The sequence below is a fragment of the Eretmochelys imbricata genome, chromosome 1 (assembly GCF_965152235.1).
Source record: "Eretmochelys imbricata isolate rEreImb1 chromosome 1, rEreImb1.hap1, whole genome shotgun sequence".
In the NCBI taxonomy this organism is placed as follows: Eukaryota; Metazoa; Chordata; order Testudines; family Cheloniidae; genus Eretmochelys; species Eretmochelys imbricata.
The window spans coordinates 9,139,967-9,166,905 of record NC_135572.1 but is presented as its reverse complement, the minus strand read 5'-3'; the positions used below and the strand labels follow the sequence as shown (position 1 = coordinate 9,166,905).

Below are 26,939 nucleotides of genomic sequence, written 5' to 3'. Positions count from 1 at the left end.
CAAGAAGGATGTGTAAAAATTGGATAGCATCCAGCGGAGGGCAACAAAAATGGTTAGGGGACTGGAACACATGACTTCTGAGAGGCTGAGGGAACTGGGATTGTTTAGTCTGTGGAAGAGAAGAATGAGGGGGGATTTCAAGTACCTGAAAGGGGGTTCCAAAGAGGATGGCTCTAGACTGTTCTCAGTGCTGGCTGATGACAGAACAAGGAGTAATGGTCTCAAGTTGCAGTGGGGGAAGTTTAGGTTGGATATTAGGAAAAACTTTTTCACTAGGAGGGTGGTGAAACACTGGAATGCGTTCCCTAGGGAGGTGGTGGAATCTCCTTCCTTAGAAGTTTTTAAGGTCAGGCTTGACAAAGCCCTGGCTGGGATGATTTAATTGGAGATTGGTCCTGCTTTGAGCAGAGGGTTGGACTAGATGACCTCCTGAGGTCCCTTCCAACCCTGATATTCTATGATTCTATGATTGCATCATGAGATGTAACAATAACTCTGGATTTGGGTACCCGCCGTCCCCCTTTTCTCTATCCATGAGAGGTCAGTTGTGTGACTGCTCGTCTCCGGTAAGTCACTTACACAGTTCCCTCTCAATGCTGGAGCCACAGGTTGGGTACCTGGGAGCACAGATGCTGAATCAGCCATTCTGTCCTGGACATCGTCCCCCATGTGATCAGTGAGGAGACATTCCTGTACTCCCACTGTTCCTCCCCCATTTTCCTCCTCTGCGGCCCCCTCTAGGACACATACCCCTGTGCTCTCCAGAGTGGGAGCTATCCCCTGTTCGTGCGTGAAGGACTCACAGCTAACAGCCTGGACAGATGTCTCAGTGGCAGGCTCCAAACCCCTCTCCCTTTCTCAGGTGGCCTTGCTTCCTGCTGCTTTGTTAAAGGAACCCATAACCACCTCTTCAGTAGTTTCTATGATTCTATCAGTCTTCTCTGGGCTCCTGTAGTGGGGTGAGCACCCCACTCCGGCCCTGAAGGGGTTAAAACAGCCCTGGGAGAGGGCTGCTCTTGGGAGCCAATAGTAAAAGCAGCCCTGCAGAGGGCTGTGGCTGGAGAAAAGGAGTGAAAGCAGCAAACTCAGTTGATTGGGGAAGCAGCCACAGCTATGGCCAGCTCAATCAGGGCCCAGCTGGCCCTTTGAAGAGGGCTGTGGGCCAGGAGCTGGGAGGAGACCCTCTCTTTCCAGCCTGGAGGGAGAAGGACCTGGCTACCTGAGAGAAAGGGTACCTGAGGCAGAGTAGAGCTGGGGAAAGGCAAAAGGAGCTGGAGAGCTCCAGCCTGGCAACTCCCCAGGCTGCAGGCCTTGAGCAAAGCCTATGGAGGTATTGGGGCTGCAGAGGGGCCGCCCAGGCAGAGGCAGAGGCAGCTGGTCCCAACCTCCTTGCCAGTGATGAGTGGCCTTTACAGACTGCAGTTTGCACCAGTGAGAGGGGGCTAGATGATGACTGGCAGTAGCCACTGAGGCAAAGTGGGGATAGAGGGTTGGGGGGTTCCCCTGGGAGGGGAAACCCAGAGTAAGGGAGTACTGCTGGAGGCAGAACCCTGACATTAAAGGGCACCGTGGTTCAGGAGGTACATGGGGCCTGAGGCAGGTGAGACACTGGCCAGAAAGAGGAGCTCCGAAGCTGCAAAGGGCTAATTCCCAGGACGACCAGCACAATGTGCCGCACCAGTGAATCTTTCCTTCACTACAGCTCCCCTCTGGAACACATCTCCCTGTGCTCCCTAGCATTGGGTTTTCCCCTTGTTTAGCTTCAACATTGACATTTTTTCCCTAAGGCAACGCTGGCCTTAGCTATAGGGCAGGAGCTGGTCTCAACCACCCCTACCCCTGGAAACATGCAGCTTCCCTCTCTTAGAATCATAGAATCATAGAATCATAGAATATCAGGGTTGGAAGGGACCCCTGAAGGTCATCTAGTCCAACCCCCTGCTCGAAGCAGGACCAATTCCCAGTTAAATCATCCCAGCCAGGGCTTTGTCAAGCCTGACCTTAAAAACTTCCAAGGAAGGAGATTCCACCACCTCCCTAGGGAACGCATTCCAGTGTTTCACCACCCTCATGATTCTTGTAGAGGAATCAAGGAGACCTCTCATTCTTTGAGCAGTTCCTGGGACTTTCCCCTTTCCCTCTGAGGTCCCAACAGAAAGCACCTTCTTGCTGAAGGTGGACACTCTAACAGCCTGAGCTACATGAAAGAAATCATTGCCAATTAGCTTATCAATAGGATTATCGTCTCCTACCCCCACTGATAAAACAGCTTCCAAACCTTTGGTTTCTATGTGCACTTTAGCCAAAGGCAAAAGGATTTTGTAACAGCAAAATAATAAAAGTTCTGCCATCTGTCCTGTCAGTATGTCTCCTTGTTGCAGTATACCTCTCCTAACCACCGAAATTTCTGCCCCTGTATCTTCCCACCCAAGGTGTTCCCTACTATTAATGCTGACAGCCTTTAAGTGCTTCATGCCTAGTTCAGCAGAGGCTAATTTTAGAAACCTTATGATAAATGACAGGTGCCCAAAGGGCTTCTGTGCTCAGAATCGCAGCATTCACATGGGCTATCCTGCTTTCTTTGAGCACAGGGCATTTATTCCTCAGGTGATCAGTGAAATTACAATGATAGCACCTCCTGGACTCTTCCGTTTTCACAGGAGATTAGGGTTGGGAATTAGAAGAATGGGGTAAAATGGGACCATACTTCCCATCAAGTGTAAACCCCTCTGTCTGTGGTTTATTCACAATAATTGCTTGTCTTCTCAAAATCATCAGCTACAGAAGCCGTCTCATCCACAGTTTTCACCTTTTTGTCCCATAGACACTGTTTCACATCATCTTTACCTGTGTTTAAAAAGTGTCCTGAGAAACAAGTTCAAACATTCCTTCAAAGCTTGTAACACCTGTGCCCCTTACCCACTTTCCCATCTAGCCCGGGTCAGTAGCCTGACCAGTGTAAGTTTATTTTCCACTACAATCCTCCCTCAATGTGGAGAGGACAATGCACCAGCCCCTGTTCCTTAGCAGATTTCCCTTTACACTTCAAACAACAACTATCTTAGATAAAAATATTAAAATGATTTATTTACTACAGAAAGTGATTATCACTAAGAAGTGTACAGCTCAAAGTAGATGACCTAAAAAATAAAGCAAAATCGCAATCTGAGTACTATAAACTAGACAGGGTTTGAGTCAAGCAGTATCTCACCCTGATGGCACAAACACCCTGTTTGGACAATCTTCCATACACAGGCCAGGATTTCTCCTTTCCAGTCTGGGACCACCTCCCCAGTCAAAATCTTTTCCCTCCAGATGTGTCTTCTGGTGTTTTATTGTGGGGGGAGTGTGGCTAAGTGTTGATGTCACTTCCCTGTTTTATAGCTTCTGCCATGTTCAGGGAACTTCATTTTTCCAAACAAAGCCCCCAGCACTGTCAGTGGGAAAGTATAGGCACAAGATGGAGTCCAATGTCACATGACCTGGTCACATGTCCTTGTATCCTTCAATGAGTCATCACAAGGACCATTACCCACATTCTGGCCAGACATCTACAGGAAAGTCCACCAGGTGGGGAGAAGCTTCTTCCATGGCCCATTATGTGCTCACTGATGGGCCATCAACTTGAATAGTCCTCTCATAATGTGCTGGCTCAACTAGATGTAAGCTACCATGTGGGAGTTACCATAGGAACAAACACATTTGAAATACAGGTCATTGTAAATATTCTTATCTTCAGATACAAAAATGAGACATGCATACAAATAGGATAATCATATTCAGCAAACCATAGCTTTTCCACTAACACCCCACATGACATAGTTTGTACAAGATTTGTGGCAACTATATAACAGTGGTGAATATGGGGGTTCCAGGGTGTTGCTTTGGGGTACAGTGAGTTACAGCAACATATCTATCAAACTAGAGCTCTCTAAGGTCTAATTTTGTGTTTTAATATAAGCCATACATCCATGTCCCAAGCCATGGTTCAGAGCAAAGGAAATTGAATGAGTGATTTTCCAGCTACCCATCACATGTGCAATATGTGACCCCCTGAAAATGTCTATCTCACTTTCATTGTTCAGCGAGTGTCTCCTGCACTTTCTGTTTGTCAGACCTCAGCCTCACACACATTGCTGGATAAACAGACAAGGAAGGAATTTGTGCCTTGGGGAAGTTTTTAACCTAAACTAGTAGAAATAAGCTTAGGGGGTCTTTCATGCAGGTCCCCACATCTGTACCCCAGAGTTCAGAGTGGGAAGGGAACCCTGACAAGGGCCCAGCACCATGTCACTAGCCAGCTCTGCATGGAGCTTGGTCTGAGAGCCAGAGCACCAGGAGAAAACTTGAGGTCCCTTTATGAGTAAAGGGCTGGAGCAGCCTATCCCAGATCTCTTGGGTCCTCACCCAGTAGATGTTGGGGTTTAGCATAGTGGGCAGCAGGAGGTACCTGTTGGCCATGAGAATGTGGAAATGCAGGGCCACATTGTGCCCAAACCAGTGCATGGGGAAGGAGAAGAGAGCTGGGATGTAAGAGTTTAAGATGACACAGAGGTGGGAGCCACAGGTCCCAAAACTCTTGAGCCAGGTGTCCTTTGTGGGGAGGCTTAAGATGGCCCTGAGGATCTGGGTATAGGACACAGCAATAAAAAACACATCCAGACAGATCACCAAGAATGCCACAGAGAGGCTGTAGTAACTACTAGTGTGGATGTCAGCACAGGCCAGCTTCACCACAGAGATGTGCTCACAGTGTGTGTGGGCAATGATGATGGTTCTGCAATATGGCACCTCCTCACCAGGAAGGGAGTGGGCAGTAGGAGCATGGAGCCACGAAGCACCATGGCCAGGCCAATTTTGGCCACCATGGGGTTTGTCAGGGTAGTACAATGTCTCAGGGGATCGCAGATGTCCACATAGCGATCAAAAACCATGGCCATGAGGATCCGAGACTCCATCGTAGAGAAGCTGAGAATGAAGTACAGCTGCAAGAGGCATGCACTGAATTTGATCTCCCTGGAATTGAACCAGAATATGCTCAAAATTTGGCATAGGATAGACATAGAAAGGACTAGGTCGGTGATGACCAGCATGCAGAGGAAATAATACATGGGCCCATGGAGGCTCGGCTCCCTCTTCACAATGAACAGGATGGCGAAGTTCCCCAAGATGGCTATGGCGTATATGGTGCAGAAGGGGATAGAGATCCAGATATGGGCTGAGTCCAGGCCAGGAATGCCCAGCAGGATGGAGGTGGAGGGCTTCGTGAAATTGGTTCAGTTGCTCTTCTCCTAGGACCCTCTTGTTGTAAATGACTTTCTGTGTTTTTTTAAGGGTTTTTGTCTCTATTTGCCACTGATTTTTGTTTCTTACAATAGAGGGTTGCTGCACCTCTATCTTTTTTGAGGGGTTCTCTCGCAGACCCGTGCAATAGTTCAGGACTAGATCTTTCAAACTGTCAAAGTTGATCTTTTCACAGTTTGCTACGTTCAGGGTAATACCTTTGACCTTCATACAAGCCTTTCCTCCCGACAGTTTATACCCGTATGTTTTTGGGCCTGCCGACACAAACTCGGTGATGTGTTGATCTGGTGGGATCTCGCTCGTGAGGTCCCCTAAATAATCCCCCAGAGGGGGATTCCAGGCCCCCTCCCTTTTCACAAATATCACAGAGTCAGTGTCGTGGTACAGGCACCGCTCTTGCAATCCGTCTAGGAGGTTGTATAGTTCTAAGCGGGCATAAGCGGTGGTGAAACAGGCTATGAAAACATTGGTATTGCCAGAGACAGAATAACGGTCTTTTGCGTGCTTCTTTTGCGTGCTGTTTCATCATCGATAAACTCACAGGATGAAACCTCGTAGTTGGGGGAAAATAGGTACTGAAAGAGTTCGTCGGGGTCTCTCACGATGCTGGTATTGGGTAGGTTGGTTCTTTGGCCGAATTTACCCCACAGAGAATTTAACAACAGTTTAGCAATTTGGCGTTTAGCGGGGTTTAGCCTGATCTCATGTCGGCGTAAAAGCACGCCTTCTTTCTGGTAGAAATCGTTAACATACTTATTTTGTTTGTCTTCGTCTGTGCACCAGCTGGGATACCCTGAAGCCTCTTGTTTCTGGCGGAGGTGTAATTTTATGTACTCCGAAAAGAGTTCATCAGATTTTTCATTAAAATGCCAGATTTCATAGATTTTAGCCACCATGTACCCCTTCGCTATGGCTGCGTTCAATTCCACAGGGCACCAAGTCCCCAGGATGGCCCTCTCCTCGTCAGTGTGGGTGCACATCTCCCGCTGCATGGTTTCCGCGCAGGTTCGGCATAGCGGGAACATAAGCTTGCCGCCCACTCTGACAGGTAACAATGGGAAAAAGAGGCCTCGTGGGGAGTACACTTTAACTTTTGCAATTCCAAAATAATTTGCAAGGGGTCATAGAATCATAGAATCATAAAATATCAGGGTTGGAAGGGACCTCAGGAGGTCATCTAGTCCAATCCCCTGCTCAAAAGCAGGACCAATCCCCAATTAAATCATCCCAGCCAGGGCTTTGTCAAGCCTGACCTTAAAAACTTCTAAGGAAGGAGATTCCACCACCTCCCTAGGCAACGCATTCCAGTGTTTCACTACCCTCCTAGTGAAAAAGTTTTTCCTAATATCCAATCTAAACCTCCCCCACTGCAACTTGAGACCATTACTCCTTGTCCTGTCCTCTTCTACCACTGAGAATAGTCTAGAACCATCCTTTCTGGAACCACCTCTCAGGTAGTTGAAAGCAGCTATCAAATCCCCCCTCATTCTTCTCTTCTGCAGACTAAACAATCCCAGTTCCCTCAGCCTCTCCTCATAAGTCATGTGTTCTAGACCCCTAATCATTTTTGTTGCCCTTCGCTGGACTCTCTCCAATTTATCCACATCCTTCTTGTAGTTTGGGGCCCAAAACTGGACACAGTACTCCAGATGAGGCCTCACCAATGTCGAATAGAGGGGGACGATCACGTCCCTCCATCTGCTCGCTATGCCCCTACTTATACATCCCAAAATGCCATTGGCCTTCTTGGCAACAAGGGCACACTGCTGACTCATATCCAGCTTCTCATCCACTGTCACCCATAGGTCCTTTTCTGCAGAACTGCTGCCTAGCCATTCGGTCCCTAGTCTGTAGCTGTGCATTGGGTTCTTCCGTCCTAAGTGCAGGACCCTGCACTTATCCTTATTGAACCTCATCAGATTTCTTTTGGCCCAATCCTCCAATTTGTCTAGGTTCCTCTGTATCCTATCCCTGCCCTCCAGCGTTTCTACCACTCCTCCCAGTTTAGTATCATCTGCAAATTTGCTGAGAGTGCAATCCACACCATCCTCTAGATCATTTATGAAGATATTGAACAAAACCGGCCCCAGGACCGACCCCTGGGGTACTCCACTTGACACCGGCTGCCAACAAGACATGGATCCAAATTTGTCATAAACTATATCGGGGTGCCCGATAGGGTAGTCTTTGGTTTTGTTTACAAAAGGGTACAAGCTGGTAAAATCATAATAGTGGATTTCTTTGCCGGGCTTAGGTTTATAATATAGACGGATGGCATTCGTCCTCCCCCCAAAAAGAGCATCCCTAGGCATGAGAGACTGGGGTAACTGGGCTCGGTTTAAAAAGCTCGCAAGCTCCCTGTCTGTTTCTTTCATCACCACCCACTCGTGCTCCCAAAGAGTCCTCACTACAAAACCAAGCCGTTTTAGATAGTCAGTCTTGAGCTGCGTCTTGTAATTAAGAAATCCAAAAGTTGTACGCATCATAGGGTTTTGTGCTTTTTCACAATGACAGGCGACACAGCCATGAAAAAAACACCCATTAAACTCAAAGGCTGTGTGTACCCCGTCAATATTGGCATAACCATCTAAAAAGTAGGGGCCTACCTGTAGTTCCCCACCCTGTAAAGCGTGCCATATTTGTATATTTTCTTTCTGAGAGATATACAACAGCCACTGGATAGGTGGGGTTGAATATCTCTTTTTCTGTCTGTGATAGTTGTCTGGAGGGAGAAGAGCTACTGTGTTAGGCTCCAAAAGCATAAACCTGTACATAGCCATGCAGATGGATGCCAGCGTTATGTACCGGAACGGATCTATACACAGTTTTATCTCGGTGAATTTACCGGGTTCTCTTTCTACTAGATCGACCTTCTCCGTCATATTCATAATTTCTTTTCTGTATAGGATACAAGCCTGTCTCAAAATTTTTACATCCTGCTGGCAGTAATACGCAAGCTCTTTCTGCAGGTCAAAAGTCTCAGAGCTGTGGTCTTGATACCAGTCGAGAAACTCTGCTTTTTCCCTGGGCATCATGCTTTCTACACCGTAGTGCTCCACACCGGGCATAGACCCCACATAATTTTGATTTTCTAAAATGTTAAAAAAATGTGGAAAATACCCTTTGCAACCTTCAAACCCCATCGCCTGTGGGAGTTTGCTAAGCTTCATGGGCAAGAAGTTTAAAGAGTCTATAAAACGAATGCCAAGGGCCTTAACTTCCACACACATTAGTTTACTGCCCTGAGTGATCAGTTCTATGCACATCTTTTCCTTCAGTAACTGTCTAACGCAGAAATACGCATCATAACCTTTGGAATTGTGTGCTAGGAACGTGTAGTCCCGGAACTCTTTGCCAATAAAGGTCTTAACAAACATAGAAAGACATTCGTCACCCTTAAATTCCCAGGATTTTTCCGGCTTTAGGGACATCGCAAAAATATAATTGGGAGTGTGCAACCCAGTCTCCTGCATGCATTCAAAATCATAAAAAATATACTTTTCTGATGATTCGGGCTTTCTAAGGCTGTCCATAAAACAGAGGTGAACGTCTACATCTCCAACGATCAAACCCTGACACAGCTTACAACGCCTCCCTTTACACCTGTGCCGCTTGTCCACGTACGCCTGACACTTATCGCACAAAGTTTTAGACAGGCATTCAACTTGGGTTTTTGACGCACAGTTGACATGTCTGTCTAAACACTCTTTGGACCGACAATACAGTTTACAGCTAGGACACCTCAGCTGCACACCCATGTTGTCAGAGCATGTTGCGCTCAAGCAGAGATTGCAACGATACCTGCAAGAGTGGTCGTGACTGTACACCATGTGGCAAAACTCACAGTAATTTTTTGCTCCGAACAACTTTTTCACATCCAGAACCCCATAGTAATGTTCATTGTGCAACAGGATGAAATAAGTCTTAGGGTACACGGGGTCCCCCGTTTTAAAAAAACCCCAGCCACCTTTCACCGCATACAGCACCACCTGTATGTTAACTCCTAAATGCTGTTCAAACTTTGCTACATCACTGAGCAGAACCTTTTTTTGATCTGACCACCCCAGTTTCTCGTGCAACTTTCTCGCCTCTGCTAACAATTCTGCATCCGTAGGTTTATGACCGGCCATGACAGCCAAGAGCCCTCCCGCAAAACATAGATTGGTACCGGTGTAAGTCAGGTCTACTAAACATTGTCTCTTTTTATGACTAATCTGACTACTAAGGATAGAATTTAAAACTCTTTGAGCGCCCCCACCCCTATTTTTTACAACTGTCACAACGAGGCGCAACGTCCCATCGAGATGCAATTCTCTATTGCTCTGAAGCAGCTTTGAGGCCTGGTTTAAGAAATCCTCAGCGGACAGCTCATCCCTAGTTCTTCTGACTGAAAACAAAGGGTTAGTTAAACAACGGCTCTCTAAACGTAACTGTACGTAATCATCAGGGCCTACCCTACCATTAACGTCATCAAGAACTAGCTGTATCCCTCTGTGTATGGCTTCAACAGCCTGTTGAGCTGAATTTATTTGCTCAAGATGGACAAAACGAAACTCCTCACAATACACCGACCCCCCAAATCTGGGTAATTCACGTTGCCAACTTCTCACTCTCTCCATATACACCTCTGCATTTTCAGGGTTACTTGGGGGTTCCTCTACGGAACCATCAGTGGCATCTTCTACATCCGATACTAATTGAGAGTCAGACTCTGAGACGCCTCCGTGAGGGTCATTGGGAGTAGATGGGACTCCGTCTAGAGAGCACTCTGGGGAATTTTCTAAACCAGAGTCTGATTTCGCCTCCCCATTTTCAGACATACCAGTTTGAGAGCCTCTGGTAGGGGGCATCTCTTTTTGGTTTTTTTTCCTCATTACCTCTTTAGCCCTTTTTAAATTTTTTACAGCGACCCTGGCCTGGAATTTTTTGGCAGCCATCTGTTTATCCCCCAAGCACCGTCCGCCCTTTTGTTTACACACGAGCTGATGTGTATAGTTTACACATCAGGTGATGTAGTTTACATCCAGGTAGTTTACATCCAGTCCCATTTACTTTGTGAATGGATTATTCAAGTTGATGGCCCATCAGTGAGCACAATGGGCCATGGGAGAAGCTTATCCCCACCAGATGGACTTTCCTGTAGACGCTGTAGCCAGAATATGGGTAATGGCCCCTGCTATAGCTCACTTAAGCATGCAAGGGCATGTGACCAGCTCACCGGACTCCATCTTGTGCTTGTACTTTCCCACTAACTGTGCATCTGGCAGAAGTTCCCTGCACCTGGCAGAAGCTATAAAAGGGGAAAGTGATGTCATCACTTGGCCTCACTCCCCCCACAACTCAACACCTCAAAACACAGCTAGAGGGAAAATATTTTAACTGGGGAGTTGGTCCCAAGCTGGAAAGGAGAAATCCTGGCATGTGTATAGAAGATTGGTGAACTGTTTGTACCATCAGGGTGAGATACTGCTTGATTCAAACCCTGTCTAGTTTCTAGAACTCAGATTGGGATTTTCCTTTATTTCTTTGGTAATCTACTTTGATCTGTACACTTATTAGTTAAAATCACTTAAAATCTATATTTCTGTAGTTAATAAATTGGTTTTATGTTTTTTACCTAAAACAGTGTGTTGTTTGAAATGCAAAAGGGAAATCTGCTCAAGAAGAGGGGCTGGTGCATTGTCCTCTCCACATTGAGACTAGGTGGACTGCATAATAAACTTACACTGGTCAGGCTTCTGACCAAGGCAAGACGGTACCGCTCTGAGGTCCTAAGCTGGGGAGCTGGGGGGAACTGGTTGGAGCCTCTCTATTGTTGGTTCATGAATGGCTGGCGAAAGCATTCATGTAATTCAGCTGGGTGTGTCCCTGCCTGTGAATGTTTGTGTGAGTGGAGGAGTTGGAGGGGTCTGTAGCTTGTCACATAATCACAGTGTGAAAGGGGACTCAGATTAGTGTGCAAGAGGGCTCAGTGGTACCCCAATTCTGTGTTGTACTCCAGGGAAGACTGGCACAGTGAGCAGGTTGAAATGCAACCCTTGTTCTGAGTGAGATTTGCACTTCATACACTGGTGTAGAAATTTTAAGTGAGATTTTGAGTGGGGTAGTTGGAGATCAGTCAAAGAGGTGACCAGTTTGTTATTTTCTGTTTGCTTATTTTGGGAAATGGAAGTAGGAACAGAAAAGCAGCAAGATGAGCGAAAACTGAGAAATGATTGTGAAATTGGAGCTATTCAGATTGCAGGCAGTAGAAAAAGAAAAAGAACATAGGAGAATTTTGCAGCTAAAGCCGGCAGAGGCTGCCAGAGAGGAGACTGAACACAGAAAGGCTATGGAACTAAAACAACACGAAAGTGAGAAGAAAGAGAGAGAGAGCAGAATTACCAATTGGACTTGCTGGAAAAGCTGAACTAGAACCTTTCCACTCCACTGATTCCCACCTCTCCAAAAATCCTCAAATGAGAACAACTGTGTCCTGCATACAACGAGGCAGGGGATATTGGTGAATATCTTTGAGAGTCTCTGTGTGATACATAAGATTCCTGATGCCCAGAAGATGCCCACTTTAGTTGCTAATTTATCTGGTAAAGCTCTGGATATAGTCAATAAAATGCCAACTGATGATGCTTTAGATTATTGTAAATTCAAAGAAATGGTTTTGAAACAATTTCAGATTTTCCCCTGAAAGATATAGAGTGAAATTTAGGAATCTTAAGGGGGTGCTGGTATGCAACATGGAATATGTTTAAAAAATTAAAGATATTATGGGAAAGTGGGTAAGGGGCACAGCTGTTACAAGATTTGAAGGAATGTTTGACCTAGCTGGTTGGTTAGGAGCACTTCTTAAACACAGGTAAAGATGATGTGAAACAGTGTCTATGGGACAAAAAGGTGAAAACTGTGGATGAGATGGCTTCTCTAGCTGATGACTTTGAACAGACACAAGCATCTATTGTGAATAAACTACAGATGGAGGGTTTACACTTGGTGGGAAGCATGGTCCCATTTTACCCCATTCTTCTAATCTCCAACCCGAATCTCCTGTGAAAATGGAAGAGTCCAAGAGGTGCTATCATTGTAATTCCACTGATCACCTGAGGAATAAATGCCCTGTACTCAAAGAAAGCAGGCAGCAGGTAGCCCAGGCGAATGCTGCTATTCAGAGCACAGAAGCCCCTCAGGCACCTGTCACTTATCATACTAGGTTTGTAAAATTAGCCTTTGTACAACTAGGCATGAAGCACTGAATGGCAGGGAACATCATGGGTGGGAAGATACAGGGGCAGAAATTTTGGTAGTTAGGAGGAGTATAGTACAACAAGGTGACATACTGACAGGACAGACGGCAGGGCTTTTATTGTTTGATGGTTACAAAATCCTTGTGCCTTTGGCTAAAGTGCACATCGAAACCAAATGTTTGGAAGCTGTATTATCAGTGCGGGTAGTAGACGATATCCCTATTGATATGCTAATTGGCAATGATTTCTTCTATGTAGCTCAGGGTGTTAAAGTGTCCGCATGCAGCAAGAAGGAGCGTTCTGCTGGGACTTCAGAGGAAAAGGGGAAAGTCCCAGGAACTGCTGAAAGAAAGAGACAGAGTCTCCTTGATTCCTCTGCAGGAGGAGGAAGCTGCATGTTTCCAGGGGTGGGGGTGGTTGAGACCAGCTCCTGCCCTTCAGCTGAAGGTAGCGGTGCCTCAGGGAGAAAAAAGTCCATGGTGCTGCCAAACACGGGCCAAACCAAATCTAAGGGAGCATAGGAAGATGTGTTCCAGAGGGGAGCCTAGAGGAGGGAGATAGAATCATAGAAACCACTGAGGAGGTGGGTGTGGGTTCCTTTAACACTGCAGCAGGAGGCAACACCACCTCAGGAAGAAAGGGGTGTGTGGAGCCTGCCACTGAGACAACTGTCCAGGCTGCTAGCTGTGAGCCCTTCACAGCTGACCAGGGGATAGTTCCCACTCTAAAGAGCATAGCGGTAGGTGTCCTAGAGGGGGCCATGAGGAGTAAACTGGGGGAGGAATAGTGGGAGAACAGGAATGTCTGCTCACTGATCACATGGGGGAGGATGCTCAGGACAGAATGGATGATTCAGCATTTGTGCACCCAGGCACCCAACCTGTGGCTCAGGCTTCGAGAGGGAACAGTGTAACTGACCTGCCGGACGGGAGCCATCACACAACTTACCTCTCGGGGATAGAGAGAGGGGTGACGCAGGGTATTCCAATCCAGGTCACAATTTTTCAGGACTTTGTTCCTGACGTGGTTGTGAAAACTAACTCTCTCTCTTGAAGACAGGATGCAGGTCCAACTGAATCGATGATTGTCTGTGGAAATGCTAATGACCCAACTGACAGAGGGGAGGAGGAAATTCCCAGGGTTGGGAAAACACAGAAAGCAGCTGTGAAGAGACACACCTCTTAGCCCAGAGAGCACAGATCACAACCCTCTAGGAAAGGGGGAGGGGAAGGTCGCAGTGCTGGGAGTGGGGATCACAGGCAAAGTGCAAGGTGTGTGTGTGGGGGGGGTGGATTATTTTCATGGGCATAACCCTGGGGTTGGGACCTAGCTCTGCAGAGGGCTGGCCAACATATAAATCCCTCTTACTTCCTTAACTCATCAGACCCTGGCATACCAAGACCCCAAAGATTGCCTGAAATTGAGATCCCTCCTGAAGGGGGGTGATGTTATTGATGTGAACTGTGATCGTATAGATCATAGTTGGAAGCAAGGTCCTATAGCGGCACCAAATCTTGTACAAAGTAGGTTGAGTAAGGTGTCTATAAAAAGGCTGTAATTAGCTGGTTATGATTATGCTGTCTGTATGTGTGTATCATTTTTGTATTTGAAGTTACGAATATTGGCTATATACTTATATCTCAATGTGTTTGATTCTAAGTAGCATCCGTGAAGCATTTGGTCAGCTTCTCAAGAAAGGACTATTCTGAGTAAGTGCCCAATGAAGAAACACTTAACTGACAAGGGAGCTTGGGAGACTCCAATCCACATCTGAGGAGCCTTCCTGGGAACGTTCAAGATAGCATGTGAGCAATGGCTGCCGCCTGCAAACTGAGTCATGCATGGACATGTGACTCGCCCATGTGACTCCAAGCTCCACGTTTCTGCTGTGATTTTCCACAGTAAGAACAAAGGGGTGTCCTTCCACATGCAGAGGATATGAAAAGCCCTGGAATCCCCTCCATTTTGTCTTCAATCCTGCTTCTGCCTCTGGAGGAACTGTACTTGAAACTGAAGCTCTGAACAAAGGACTGAACAACCCATCCAGGATGGGATCTTTGTACTCCAGAGACTTCATTGGTTTAAATCAGCCATAGTCCCATCAAGCCTGAAACAAGCCTGAACTTTAATAACACACACATAGCACAATTTCATAACTTCACATACAATGATGGCATGTACAACCCAAGGAGATATCAATGTTTAGTGACAGGGGGAGGAGAGGAAAGAGTTGCATGAGGGGCCTTGAGGGGAAGAGGTAGAGCAGGGGTGGAGCCTGGGGGAAGAGGCAGTGTACAGGGGTGAGGCCTTAGGCTTCCAGTTACCAGCAATTAGAAAGGTGGCAACCCTATGAGTTGCACATAGACAGATTCCCCAGTTTGTCACGCTGACACAGCACAGTAAGGTTAGGAAAGGATTTAATATCTCTTTGACTGGCCAGTCAGTGATTCAGGGAAGAGGGCCCAGCACTATATCACCAGCTACCTCTGAATGGAGTGTGGTCTGAGAACCAGAGCATCAGGAGAAAACTTTAGGTCCCTTTCTGAGTAAAGAGCTGGAATAGCCTATCCTGGATCTGTTGGGTCCTCACCCCATAGATGATGGGGTTTAGCATGGGGGGCACCAGGAGGTACATGTTGGACATGAGAACCTGGAAATGCAGGGCCACATTGTGCCCAAACCGTTGCGTGAGGGCAGAGAAGAGATGTGCGATGTAAAAGGCTAAGATGACACAGAGGTGGGAGCCGCATGTCCCAAAAGTCTTGAGGCGGGCATCCTTTGTTGGGAGGCTGAAGATGGCCCTGAGGATCTGGATATAGGACACAGCGATACAAAACACATCCACACCAGTCACCAAGAATGCCACAGAGAGGCTGTAGTAACTACTGATGCGGATATCTGCGCAGGCCAGCTTCACCACAGCTATGTGCTTGCAGAATGTGTAGGGAACGATGTTGGTTCTGCAATATGGCCACCTCCTCGCCAGGAAGGGGTAGGGCAATACGAGCATGATGCCACGCAGCACCATGGCCAGGCCAATTTTGGCCACCACAGGGTTTGTCAGAGTGGTGGAATGTCTCAGGGGATCGCAGATGGCCACATAGCGATCAAAAGCCATGGCCACGAGGATCCCAGACTGCATCACAGAAAAGCTGAGAATGAAGTACATCTGGGTGAGGCAGGCACTGAAATTGATCTCCCTGGAATTGAACCAGAAGATGCTCAGCATTTTGGGTAGGACGGCCGTAGACGGGACCAGGTCAGTGATGACCAGCATGCAGAGGAAATAGTATAAGGGTCCATGGAGGCTGGGCTCCCTCTTCACGATGAACAGGATGGTGAAGCTCCCCAGGATGGCTATGGCGTACATGGCACAGAAGGGGATGGAGATCCAGACATGGGCTGCCTCCAGGCCAGGAATGCCCAGCAGGATGAAGGTGGAGGGGTTGTTGAAGTCAGTTGAGTTGGAATCTGACATGGAGTAGGAGAGAAAGTGTCCAACACTGAGGCAGAATGGTGTTTCCTGCATGTACCATACGTTCCCCTGACTTCCTGTATGAACCCAGGCTGTAGGGCGATAGTCACAGGACAAATGCCTGGATGGAGAGACAGTGTTAATATGAGACACTTCATGCACTACTGGAGGCTGTTCTCATTGATGAAGCAGGTTGGTCGCTCCACACACACTGAAAAATGACATTTTCATTATTCAGATAAATGAATTATGAACAACTGACCCTAATAATGCCAATTCCATATTTTATGGTGCTCCCTGTGTCAACAATTCCTACACATCGTGGTGTGGGAAATCTTTATAGGCACCAACAGGAAACACGAGTGGATACTGGTTTTCCCTGATTGTTCCTTAGGCCCTGTCTACACTGTCACCTTTTTTCGCCAAAAGGCAGCATTTGGTGAAGAAATAGTGGAGGTGTAAACACTACAAAGCCACTTTTGATGACACAACTCCTCAGTTTCAGTCATGTAATAAAGGCACCTTAACGAGAGTTGTAAGGCTTTTTATGCAAAAATTTTGTCACTGAAGTGCCAGTGTACACACTGTGCTTGATTTCATCACTGTAATTGGCCTCTGGAAGGCATCCCACAATGCCCATCCTAACCTCTCTGGTCAGGAGTTTCAACTCTGCTGCCGTGCATCCAGGTAAATACTTTCCTCTCCTCCCTATTTAAAGGCCCAGTAATTTTGAAATTCCCCTTCCTGTTTGCTCGGCGTGGAATGTTCACATCACATCTTCCCAGGTGGCCATGGCGGCTCTATGCAGCAAATGGTCTCCCGCTTGGACCACTGTGGAGCTGCTGAATCTGCTCAGTATTTGGGGAGAGGAGGCTGTGCAGTTCCAGCTGTGCTCCAGCTGTAGGAATTTCAGTGCCTAGGGGAAGATTTCTTGCAGCTTGCAGGAAAAGGGCTATGATCGGGACAAGCTGAAGTGCAGAGCAAAGCTGAAGGAGCTGAGGCACACGTACCAGAAGGCAAGGGAGGCAAACAGTCGCTCCTGTGCTGAGCCCCAGACTGCCATTTTTATAAGGAGTTGGATGTTATCCTTGGAAGTGACCCAACTTCCACCACCAAGAGCCCTGTGGATACTTCGGTGGGGCTGGAGCCTACAGAAACTGGACCTAACACAGAGGAGGAAGTCATTCATGAAGAGGTGGAGGCATTAAAAGATGTGCAGCCTATGCCAGGGTTGCCCAGTGCTATGTCCAGTCAGGAGCTGTTCTCCACTCTGCAGGTGTCCAGCCAGTCTCGGCAGTCACAATCAGGTGAGCCAGAAGCAGGAGAGGAGACCCCTGGTAAGTGGTTTTGCTTTGTGAAGTGCAGAGGTGGGCTGAGGGCAGAGAAATGTACAAGACTGGCAGTGTTTGTGTTTGCTGGGCATTTCCCCAAACAGCTAGGCAGTATGGCAGAACAGGGTTTTGATGCACACCAAGATTTCACTGGAATCCTCCAGAGAGATCTCTAGGAAACCTTCCTGCAGGTACCTGCCAAACCTCTGCTGGAGGTTCCTTGGCAGAGCTTCTTTGTTCCTTCCCCCATTGAGGGACACTTTCTCTCACCATTCTGCAATTACTTGGGCAAGGACCAAAGCAGCACACAGGCGAGCAGCATAGGGACTGGGGCAGAAACCGCAAGCATGTAGTAGATGCACCCTTGCTTACCCTCAGGAGAGAGATATATGCCATAATGACTCCCGCCTGTGGAAAAGGGTTGGAAACTTTTGAGTATTGTCCCCCAAGAAGTGCCGCATGACCCCTTTCACATTGCTTTTCTCCCAGGCACAATGTCCCCCGCCCCTGGGAACACTCACCATGCTTGCACTGTTCACAGGCATGTCTGCTTATCAAGGGTCAGCAGGAAAGTGACTGGTGTGTTACCAGCGGTGTATTTTAATGTAGCATTTCAATTCTGTACATATAGTTAACGATAATGTTTTTGTTTATTGTTACTTATGCTTTACCAGATATGTCCTTGAAAGGAGGCACCCCCTCCACTCCAGCCAAGTGTCTCCACCGGATAAGAAAGCCCCCAAGATGGAGCAAGGAAGATATGTTCTGGGAGGTGCAGTAGTAGTCTGATGCAGACAAGATGGAATGCAGGCAGTGGAGGGAAAGTGACAAGTCTAGGAGTATAATTAATGCCAGTGAACAACATGGTTTATGGAAAACAGGCCTTGTCAAATAAATCTGATTTCATCCTTTCATGAGAATACATGTTTGGTTGATCAAGGTAACCAAACAGATACAATAGACTTCTATTTCTCTGAGACATTGGATTTAGTAGGGGAAAACGTTCAGTTTAAAAAATGAACACTATATCAGTAGATTTTGCTACATGGACAAAAAGCTAGCTTTCTAACAGATCTCAGAAACCAGTTGTCAATGGGCCATTCTCAGCAAATAGAGGTGTTTGTAGTGGGGTTCTGCAAGGATCAGTTCAAGGCTAGATGCTATTCAATATTTTCATCAATCATCTGGAAGCAAATAGATTATTGTTGCAAGTAAAATTTGCAGACTACCTAAAGACTGGCAGAGTGGTTACAATGAGGAGGCCAGGGCAGGCATACCAAATGATCTGGAGCATTTGTTGAGCCGGGCCCATGCAAACAAAATGTTTTAATACTGTGAAATGCAAAGTGATCCTCTCGAAACAGGGAATGCAGGCCAGACCCCCAGACTAGGGCACTGTATTATGGAACGCAGGGACCCTGAAAAGGATTTAGGGTTGATTGTGAACAACTAAGTCATCATGAGCTCCCGGTGTGATGCTCTGGTCAAAATGGCTAATGAGATCCTTGGATGCATAATCAGGGGAGTGGTGAGTTGGAGCAGGGGAAGGATTTTACCTCTGTACGTGGCACTGATGAAACTGACCGCGTGAAGTTCTGGGGTCCCCATTTCAAAAAGGATGTTGTAAAATTGGAGAGGGTGCAGAAAAAAACCCACAAAAATGACTGGAGACTGGAGAGGATGCCTGACAGAGAAAGATTAAAAGAGCTTCATCTATTTATCTCATCAAAAAGACAATCAAGCAGAGAATTCCATGGGGAAAAAACAGTGGGTGCTAAGCGGCTCTGTAATCTCGTTTAGAAAGGCAGAGGAAGACCCAATGGCTGGAAGCTGAAGCCAGACAAAGTCCAATTGGAAGTCAGGGCCAAATGATTAGCAGTCGGTGTGATTAATCTTTGGGACAAACTGCAAAGGGAAGTGGTGGATTCTCCAAAGCCCCATGTCTGCAGATCCAGACTGGATGCTTTTCTGGAAAAATCTGCTTGAGGGCTTGTCTACACTTAAAACACTACAGCAGTGCTGCAAAGCGCTGAAGTGTAGACACTACTTACATGGATGACAGGGGTTCTCCCGTCACTGTAGGTAATTCACCTCTCTGAGAGATGGTAGATGGAAGAATGCTGTTTATATTGGGGTTAGGTTGAATACAGCGACATATCTCAGGGGTGTGGATTCTTTTGCTGTTGGAAAAAAAAAAAAAAAGCAAAAAAAACAAATTCACTGTTGGGTTGCATTAACAGAGGCATAGCATGCAAGTCATGGTAGGTGATAGTACCGCCCTACTCAGCACTGGTTAGGTCTCAGTTGATGTGCTGTGTGCAATTTTGGTCACCACTGTCTAGAAAGGATGTAAAGAAACTGGAAAGGATCCAGAGGTGAGCGAGAAAGATGATCCAAGGGATGGAATGCAAACTGTATGAGCAAAGGCTGAAGGAACTGGGTATGTTTAGTTTGGAAAAGAGGAGATTAAGGACAGACACGATAGCGGCCTTCAAGTATTTGAAAGGCTGCCATAAAAAAGATGGAGAAAATTTGTTTCTCTCTTGAGACAGAGGGCAGGACAAAAGGCAATGGGTTCAAAGTACAGCAGAGCAGTTTTAGGATTAAATCTCAGGGAAAACTCCCTCACTGTAAGAACAGCAGGACAATGGAACAGACACCTAGGCAGGTTGTGGAAGCTCCTTCACTGGAGGTTTTCCAAAGGAGGCAGGATAGCATCTGTCCTGGATTGTTTAGACACAACAAATCCTGCATCTTGGCAGGGGGTTAGACTAGCTGATCCTTGCAGGTCCCTTCTCACCCTGTGGCTCTATGATTCTACAATGTAAAATCCTAGTGTAGAGTAGGTCTTAGTCAAACACAAGTTTTGGAGCTCAATACAGGGGTAACTGTATTAAATTTCATGGCTTGTGTTATACAGAAGGTCACACAAGATGATCTCATTGTCCCTTCTGGTCTTAAACCCTGTGAATCTATCGATAAAGAAAGTAGGTCAGGCACATGAACAAGGGAACATTCAATTACCTCGAAAGTCTGAATAGATAACACTGAGAAAGGGAAATTATTTACTTAATCCATATTTGGCCAGTGGAACTCCTTGCCACACACATTATTGGAGCAAAGAGCATAGCTGAATGGGATTCACCAATGCAGACGGTGCTGGGGGCTCCACCGTTAGTGAAGGCTGTTGTTAGAGGGCGTATCCCTTCACCCTCCCATTCCCTGGTCCTTCTCATATGAAGAGAGAGCAGCAAAACCCAAAGTCCGAAGGTGCAAACAATTCGATGTTTATTGGGATGAATTTCCCTCAAGTAACGATTCCAATTTCTTTCCTTTCCACTTCTGATGTCACAGAGCCTTGCCTGTGTCCCTGTTCCCATTTCCCTGTTCCCAATCCCGCCCCCCTTGTAAAAAAAGAACCAATCACAGAGCCAGACAGAGATTATACAGACAAACAATAGGGAAGTGGGGACTACAGTGATAGAACAACAAAGAAATGAGGGATTTTGCACCCCAGCTATTGATAAGTGAGTTCTTGCCTAACAGGAGGCTATCAAGCTAAGTTTTCTTTAAATCTTCTAGGCTCTTCCCTTTCTCTGGAGGGGATAGATTGGATCACCTTTTTAACAGCCCAAAACTGCTCTATTTCAGTGTGACTGGTGAGGACGTGACTGTTCACTTTCCAGGTCATTGCTGCCCCTGCTCTTTAGCCAAAGGCCTTAGCCTAAGAACAAGGCCTTAGACTATCATAGCGAGAGAAGGCCTATAAACAGGCAGACTGATTTTGATTCTTGTTTTGTACCTCTATAACTAGCTAAGTGATAAGAATACACCTAAATTCTTAAAGTATAGGCCTTTGCAGACAGGCCTGAATATCTATATGCTAATAGCTGTCTGACATCTTCAGTTAGGAGATCTCATTTTCAGTTTGCCAAACTTTAACTGTTTGGACTGAAATTTCCCACACTGGGTGTCTGCTTATGGCTGAATTGTTTTTTGAACATTTCAGGCATAACAGTTCAGCCGACTTCTCAAATGAAACCAGAAGAAAAGACGTCTTGCCCATGTTGAAAAAATGCATATATTTATTCCAGTGAGGAGCCCTAGCCCCTCCATGCTTTCTCTCAGAAAGTCAGGTGAGACCCCCCCGTTAACAGCCAGAGGCCTGAAATGCAAGAGGAGGAGGTGAGAGTCCCTCTGCATTAACTCACACACAGCTGGCTCCTGAGGTCTTTACTCAGTTTTTACTCCAAGGGGAGTTTTGCCTCAGTGGGGCCTGAAAACATATGGGCCACAGCCTCAGAATTTGGCCTTGTATTGTCCTTCTATTGTCACCTTTCATCCTGAAGGATCCTGTGCGCCACTGAAATGCAGCCACATTGGGGCTGGAGCCCATCAGCCGGGGCAGAGCAAAGAGGGACATTTTGCCCAGTGATATTGGAGCAAACACATCCTCTGTGGCAAGGGCCCCAGCATGTTTAATGGCTGCGCAGAGCGGAAAGGACCACAGACCTATTCTCTATCCCATCACGCCCACATTGCACTGAGTTTGTTGAGCAGGTGAGCTCCTCAGCAAGAGATGGGTACCTGTGAATTCTGAGCCAGACGTGTCTTCCCTGGGAATCCCCCGCAGGCAGCCATTTCCCCCATCTCTCTCACCCCAGCATCTGCAGCAGCATCCCACTCTGAGAGCCGACACGGAGGCATGCCCCTTTATAATCTAGCTGTGTGCAATCCCAGGGGGGTTCGCTCAGCCTCTAGGGGAGAAGCAGCATCTAAATAGAAACAAGCTGGACACCGGAGACACTTCAGCTAATGTCTCTCTTTCAGGGTCTGCGCTTCTGTGCTGTTTATCCAGCTTCAGGAGTAAACAGTTATTAAGGGACCTTCCCAAAGGGAGATGAGAACTCTTGGGCTCTCCGCTGAGTCAAAGAGGCATTGGCTGCTCTGTGTATTTTTAAAAAGTAGAGTTGACTGGTAAGAAAACAAAGGATAATGGGCAGCTCTCCATAGGGTCTGATACCCTGTAAATGCCCAGTATTAATGGGTAGAGAGAAGACAGAGAGATCTGGAGAAAGGTGACTGAGGGGAGATACAAACATTTTCTACAGGCACCCGGAGCTATTGCTAAGGGATCAGAGATCAGTAATTTTCATCTGTAACTATCATCATACTGTGCGGCAACTTTCATTGAAGGATCTTCAAAACACCTAGGAAAGGAAAGTTACTATGAACATATCCCCATTATACTAATAGGTAAGCTGAGGCAAAGGGAGACGTGACTTGGTGAAGGTCACACAGAGAATGACAGACAGAACCCAGGAGTCCTGACTTCCCTACTGTCACCACGGTCTCTCCATTAGTAACTGAGCGCATGACAAGAAGGAAATGGATTCATGGTGTAGCAATGGTTGTTCGTTACATGACTGTGAGAGACTTGCCCAGGATGCAACCTGCAACTGGGCCACTGAGCCCTCTGTCATACCAACCTGGGCTCCCTCTCACACTGTGAGGCTGTGACAAGCTGCTATCTGCTCCAGGTTTTGCACTTCCACAGGAAGAGACACACCCAGATGCAACTGTATGAATGTTTTCACTAGGCACTCATGAACCAACAATAGAGAGGCTCCAGCCAATTCCCCCCTACCCCCAGCTCCCCAACCTAGGACCCGAGAGCTATAATGTCTTACCCTGATCAGAAGCTGGCGAGTGTAAGTTTATTACCCAGTCCGCCCCTCCCTCAGTGTGGAGAGGACAATGCACCAGCCTCTGTTCCTGAGCAGGTTTCCTTTTGCATTTCAAACAACACACTGTATTAGGTAAAAATATATAAAACCTATTTATTAATTACAGAAGGATAGATTTTAAGTGATGATAAGTAATAAGTGTACAGATCAAAGGAGGTGACCTAAGAAATAAAGCAAAATGACAATCTGAGTTCTATAAACTAGACAGGATTTGAATCACGCAGTGTGTCACCCTGATGGTACAAACCGTCCACCTGTCTTCCATACACAGGCTAGAAATGCCTTCAGCTTGGGACCAAATCCCCAGTTCGGTCCTTGTTCCTAAGGTTTTTCCAGGTGTTGAATTATGAGGGGAGTGATTTTATTACTTCCACCTTTTATGACTTCTGCCTTGTGGAGGGAGCTTCATTTTTCCAGTCAAAAGCCCCCAGCCCTGTTAGTGGAAAAGTCCAGGCACAAATGGAGTCCAGTGTCACATGAGCTGGTTATATGCCCTCGCATGCTTTCAGAACTTTAGGTATAAAAGTGAGACATGCATACAAATAGGGTAATCATATTCAGCAAATCATAACTTTCCAGTTGATACCTTACATGACATACTTTGTATAAAACATATCACAATCACATCACCGTGGTAAATATGGGAGTGCCAGGGAGTTGCTTTGGGGTGGAGAATGTCACACCTCCCCTCTTAGTTTACTTCAGGAGTGCTTGTCACTGATTAATTCAGAGGCAGTGTGCCCACGGCCTTCTTAAGGTTTGGAACATACAATGCTCAAGTGTTGCAAACATTGTAGTGTTCTCCACATGTGTTTTTACAAAGTTCTGTGTGCCTTCTCTGGGTCACTAGAAAACCTGTCTTTGTATATGTGCATTATTGTCAACCATTGTGCTGTTCCAACTGGTGAGAACTCAGTACATGTATTCATCAATGCTATGCAGTCGTGTGCCTCAGTTTCCCTTTCCATACAGCAGACCAGGTTTCCTCTGCACTCCAAAGCACCCCATATTGACCATGATGATGTAATTATGGTATGTTCTGTACAAAGTATGCCCTGTGATGTATCATTCTAGAAGTCTTAATCAGCTAAACATTGATATCCCCTTGGGTTGTTCTCTGTGTATATAAATCTCCCCACTGTATTTTCCACTGCATGCATCTGATAAAGTGAGCTATAACTCACAAAAGCTTATGCTCAAATTCATTAGTCTCTAAGGTGCCACAAGCACTTCTTTTCTTTTTGCGGATACAGACTAACACGGCTGCTACTCTGAAACCTGTCGTCGTATGTGAAGCTATGAAATCTTGTATCAGAGTGTCATCTGTATCCACAAAAACCACAAGGAGTCCTCGCTTACAGACAGCCCCCCAACCTGAAGCAAATACTCACCAGCAACTACACACCACAACAGAGAAACACTAACCCAGAAAGAAATCCCTGTAGCAAACCTCGTTGCCTACTCTATCCCCATATCTACTCGAGCAACACCATCAGAGGACCCAACCACATCAGCCACACCATCAAGGGCTCATTCACCTGCACATCTACTCATCTTATATATGCCATCATGTGACAGCTATGCCCCTCTGCCATGTACATTGGCCAAACTGGACAGTCCCTACGTAAAAGAATAAATGGACACAAATCAGACATCAGGAATGGTAACATACAAAAGCCAGTGAGAGAACACTTCAATCTCCCTGAACATTCTATAACAGATTTAAAAGTAGCTATACTTGAACAAAAAAACTTCAGAAACAGACTTCAAAGAGAAACAGCAGAACTAAAATTCATTTACAAAATTAACACCATTAATTTGGGCTTGAATAGGGACTGGGAGTGGCTGGCTCATTACAAAAGCAGCTTTGCTTCTCCTGGAATTGACACCTCCTCATTGGTTGTTGGGAGTGGACTACATCCTCCCTGATCAAATTGGCCCTGTCAACACTGGTTCTCCACTTGTGAGGTCACTCCCTTCTCTTCATGTGTCACCCTTATATAATGCCTGCATTTGTAATTTTCAGTCCATGCATCTGCAGAAGTGAGGTTTTTCATCCACAAAAGCTTATGCCCAAATAAATCTGTTAGCCTTTAAGGTGCCACCGGACTTCTTGTTGTTTTTATGAAACCTTGCTATGTGTGAGTTACTAAAGTGTGATGTGAGGCTGGAAACACCCAAAACCAGCCTTACAGGTATGCCAAAGGAGTAGGCTGACACTGTTAATTGCTGTCGTCAACACTCATCCAGCGAGGAATCCACTAGCACAGGAACTCTGTATAAGAAAGCCTCCTCAGAGGGAGTACGGAGACAATGGAGAATGTTTGACCAATGGGACCAGACCTCCACGCACGTCACATACACAGACTTTCCGGCAAGCTGGAAGAAACTTTAAAGATGGGGAGTGACATCATCACTTGTCTTCACTCCCCCACAACTCAACACCTGCAAGAAGCTCAGGAAGACAAAGGACTTTGAACAGGGGAGAGGAACCCAGGCTGCAAAGCAGATGCAGCCTGTGCCTCAAGAATATGTAAGACTGCTTGTACCATCAGTCAGGGTGAGATATTGCTGATTCAAATCCTATCTACTGTGTACAAGTGTTAGACTGCAACTTTGTTTCATTCACTAGGTAACCTCCTTTGATCTGTTTGTTATCACTTATAATCACTTAGCATCTATCCTTCTGTAGTTAATAAACCTGATTTATGTTTTATCTAAACCTGTGTCTTTTTGAGTGAACTGTTTGGGACTCTGAGTTCCATTAAGAAAGGGTGTTGAATATCTTCCCCCATCGTGGGGGGAGCGGACTATTTAATGAGTTTACGCTATACAGATCACTGTGCTGTGCAAGATGGTCTAATTCTGGGTTTATGCTCCAGGAGGGGTGCAAGGCTGGAGAGCTGGGAAATTGGCTGATGCCTCCATTGTTGGTCTATGAGTGGCTCAGGTAAAGCACTCAGGTAACTTAGTTGGGTGTGTGGCACCACCTGCTGTCGTGTTGGGTGAGAACAGGGCCCGGAGGGGCTGGCTGTGTGTCACCAGCAGAGCAGGGGGAGAGGCCAACCCAGCTGAATGGTTTGGGGGCACAGCAGTTCCAACAGCTACCAGGCTTCCCCCAGGGATTACATCCCGTCACAATCTCCACCTTCCCCCCAGCTGGGCTCCCTCTGCTCTGGGGTTGGGATGGGAGCTGCTGCAGCCTGACAAAGTGCCTGCCTGTGGATAGGAGGCAGTCCTGGTTAATGACTCTACATCTCCCTCCGCCCTGCAGTAACCAGACATCACTATACATTGTGATATGAATAGAATTCTTAAGCCAGTTTCATGGCAGAGATGGTGAGTTTTAGAGTTGCAAAGAATTCTTTCAGAATTGATCCTTAGGTTGCAGTCCAATGTCCAATATCAGGGTGATCCAGAATGGAACTGGAGAGCTCAGTCTTGTGACTTGAGCTTCCCCTGATGAAGCTTAAGCAGAACTGAGATGACAGGATCAGGACCCAAGTATTCTTTTACAGACCACTGGCAGGCTATGATTGTCAAGGTTCCTTCCCCACTCTGAACTCTATGGTACAGATGTGGGGACGTGCATGAAAACCTCCTAAGCTGACTTTTACCAGCTTAGGTTAAAACTTCCCCAGGGTACAAATTAATTTTACCTTTGCCCTTGGAATTTCCACTGCCACCACCAAACTTTAACTGGGTTTACTGGGAAAATGTAGTTTGGACACGTCTTTCCCTCCAAAATCCTCCCAACACTTGCACCCCACTTCCTGGGAAAGGTTTGGTAAAAATCCTCACCAATTTGCATAGGTGACCACAGACCCAAACCCTTGGATCTTAG

General features: G+C 46.5%; 1 protein-coding gene and 1 pseudogene across 1 annotated transcript; both read right to left on the bottom strand.

Annotated features, from left to right (window-relative positions):
- Positions 1-3,110: 3,110 nt before the first annotated feature.
- On the bottom strand, positions 3,111-5,111 carry LOC144259707 (olfactory receptor 52P1-like; annotated as a pseudogene).
- Positions 5,112-15,072: 9,961 nt separating this feature from the next.
- On the bottom strand, positions 15,073-16,071 carry LOC144279777 (olfactory receptor 52R1-like). Its single transcript, XM_077841431.1, has one exon. It carries the CDS (start codon positions 16,069-16,071, stop codon positions 15,073-15,075), a length of 999 nt encoding a protein of 332 aa, XP_077697557.1.
- Positions 16,072-26,939: the final 10,868 nt, after the last annotated feature.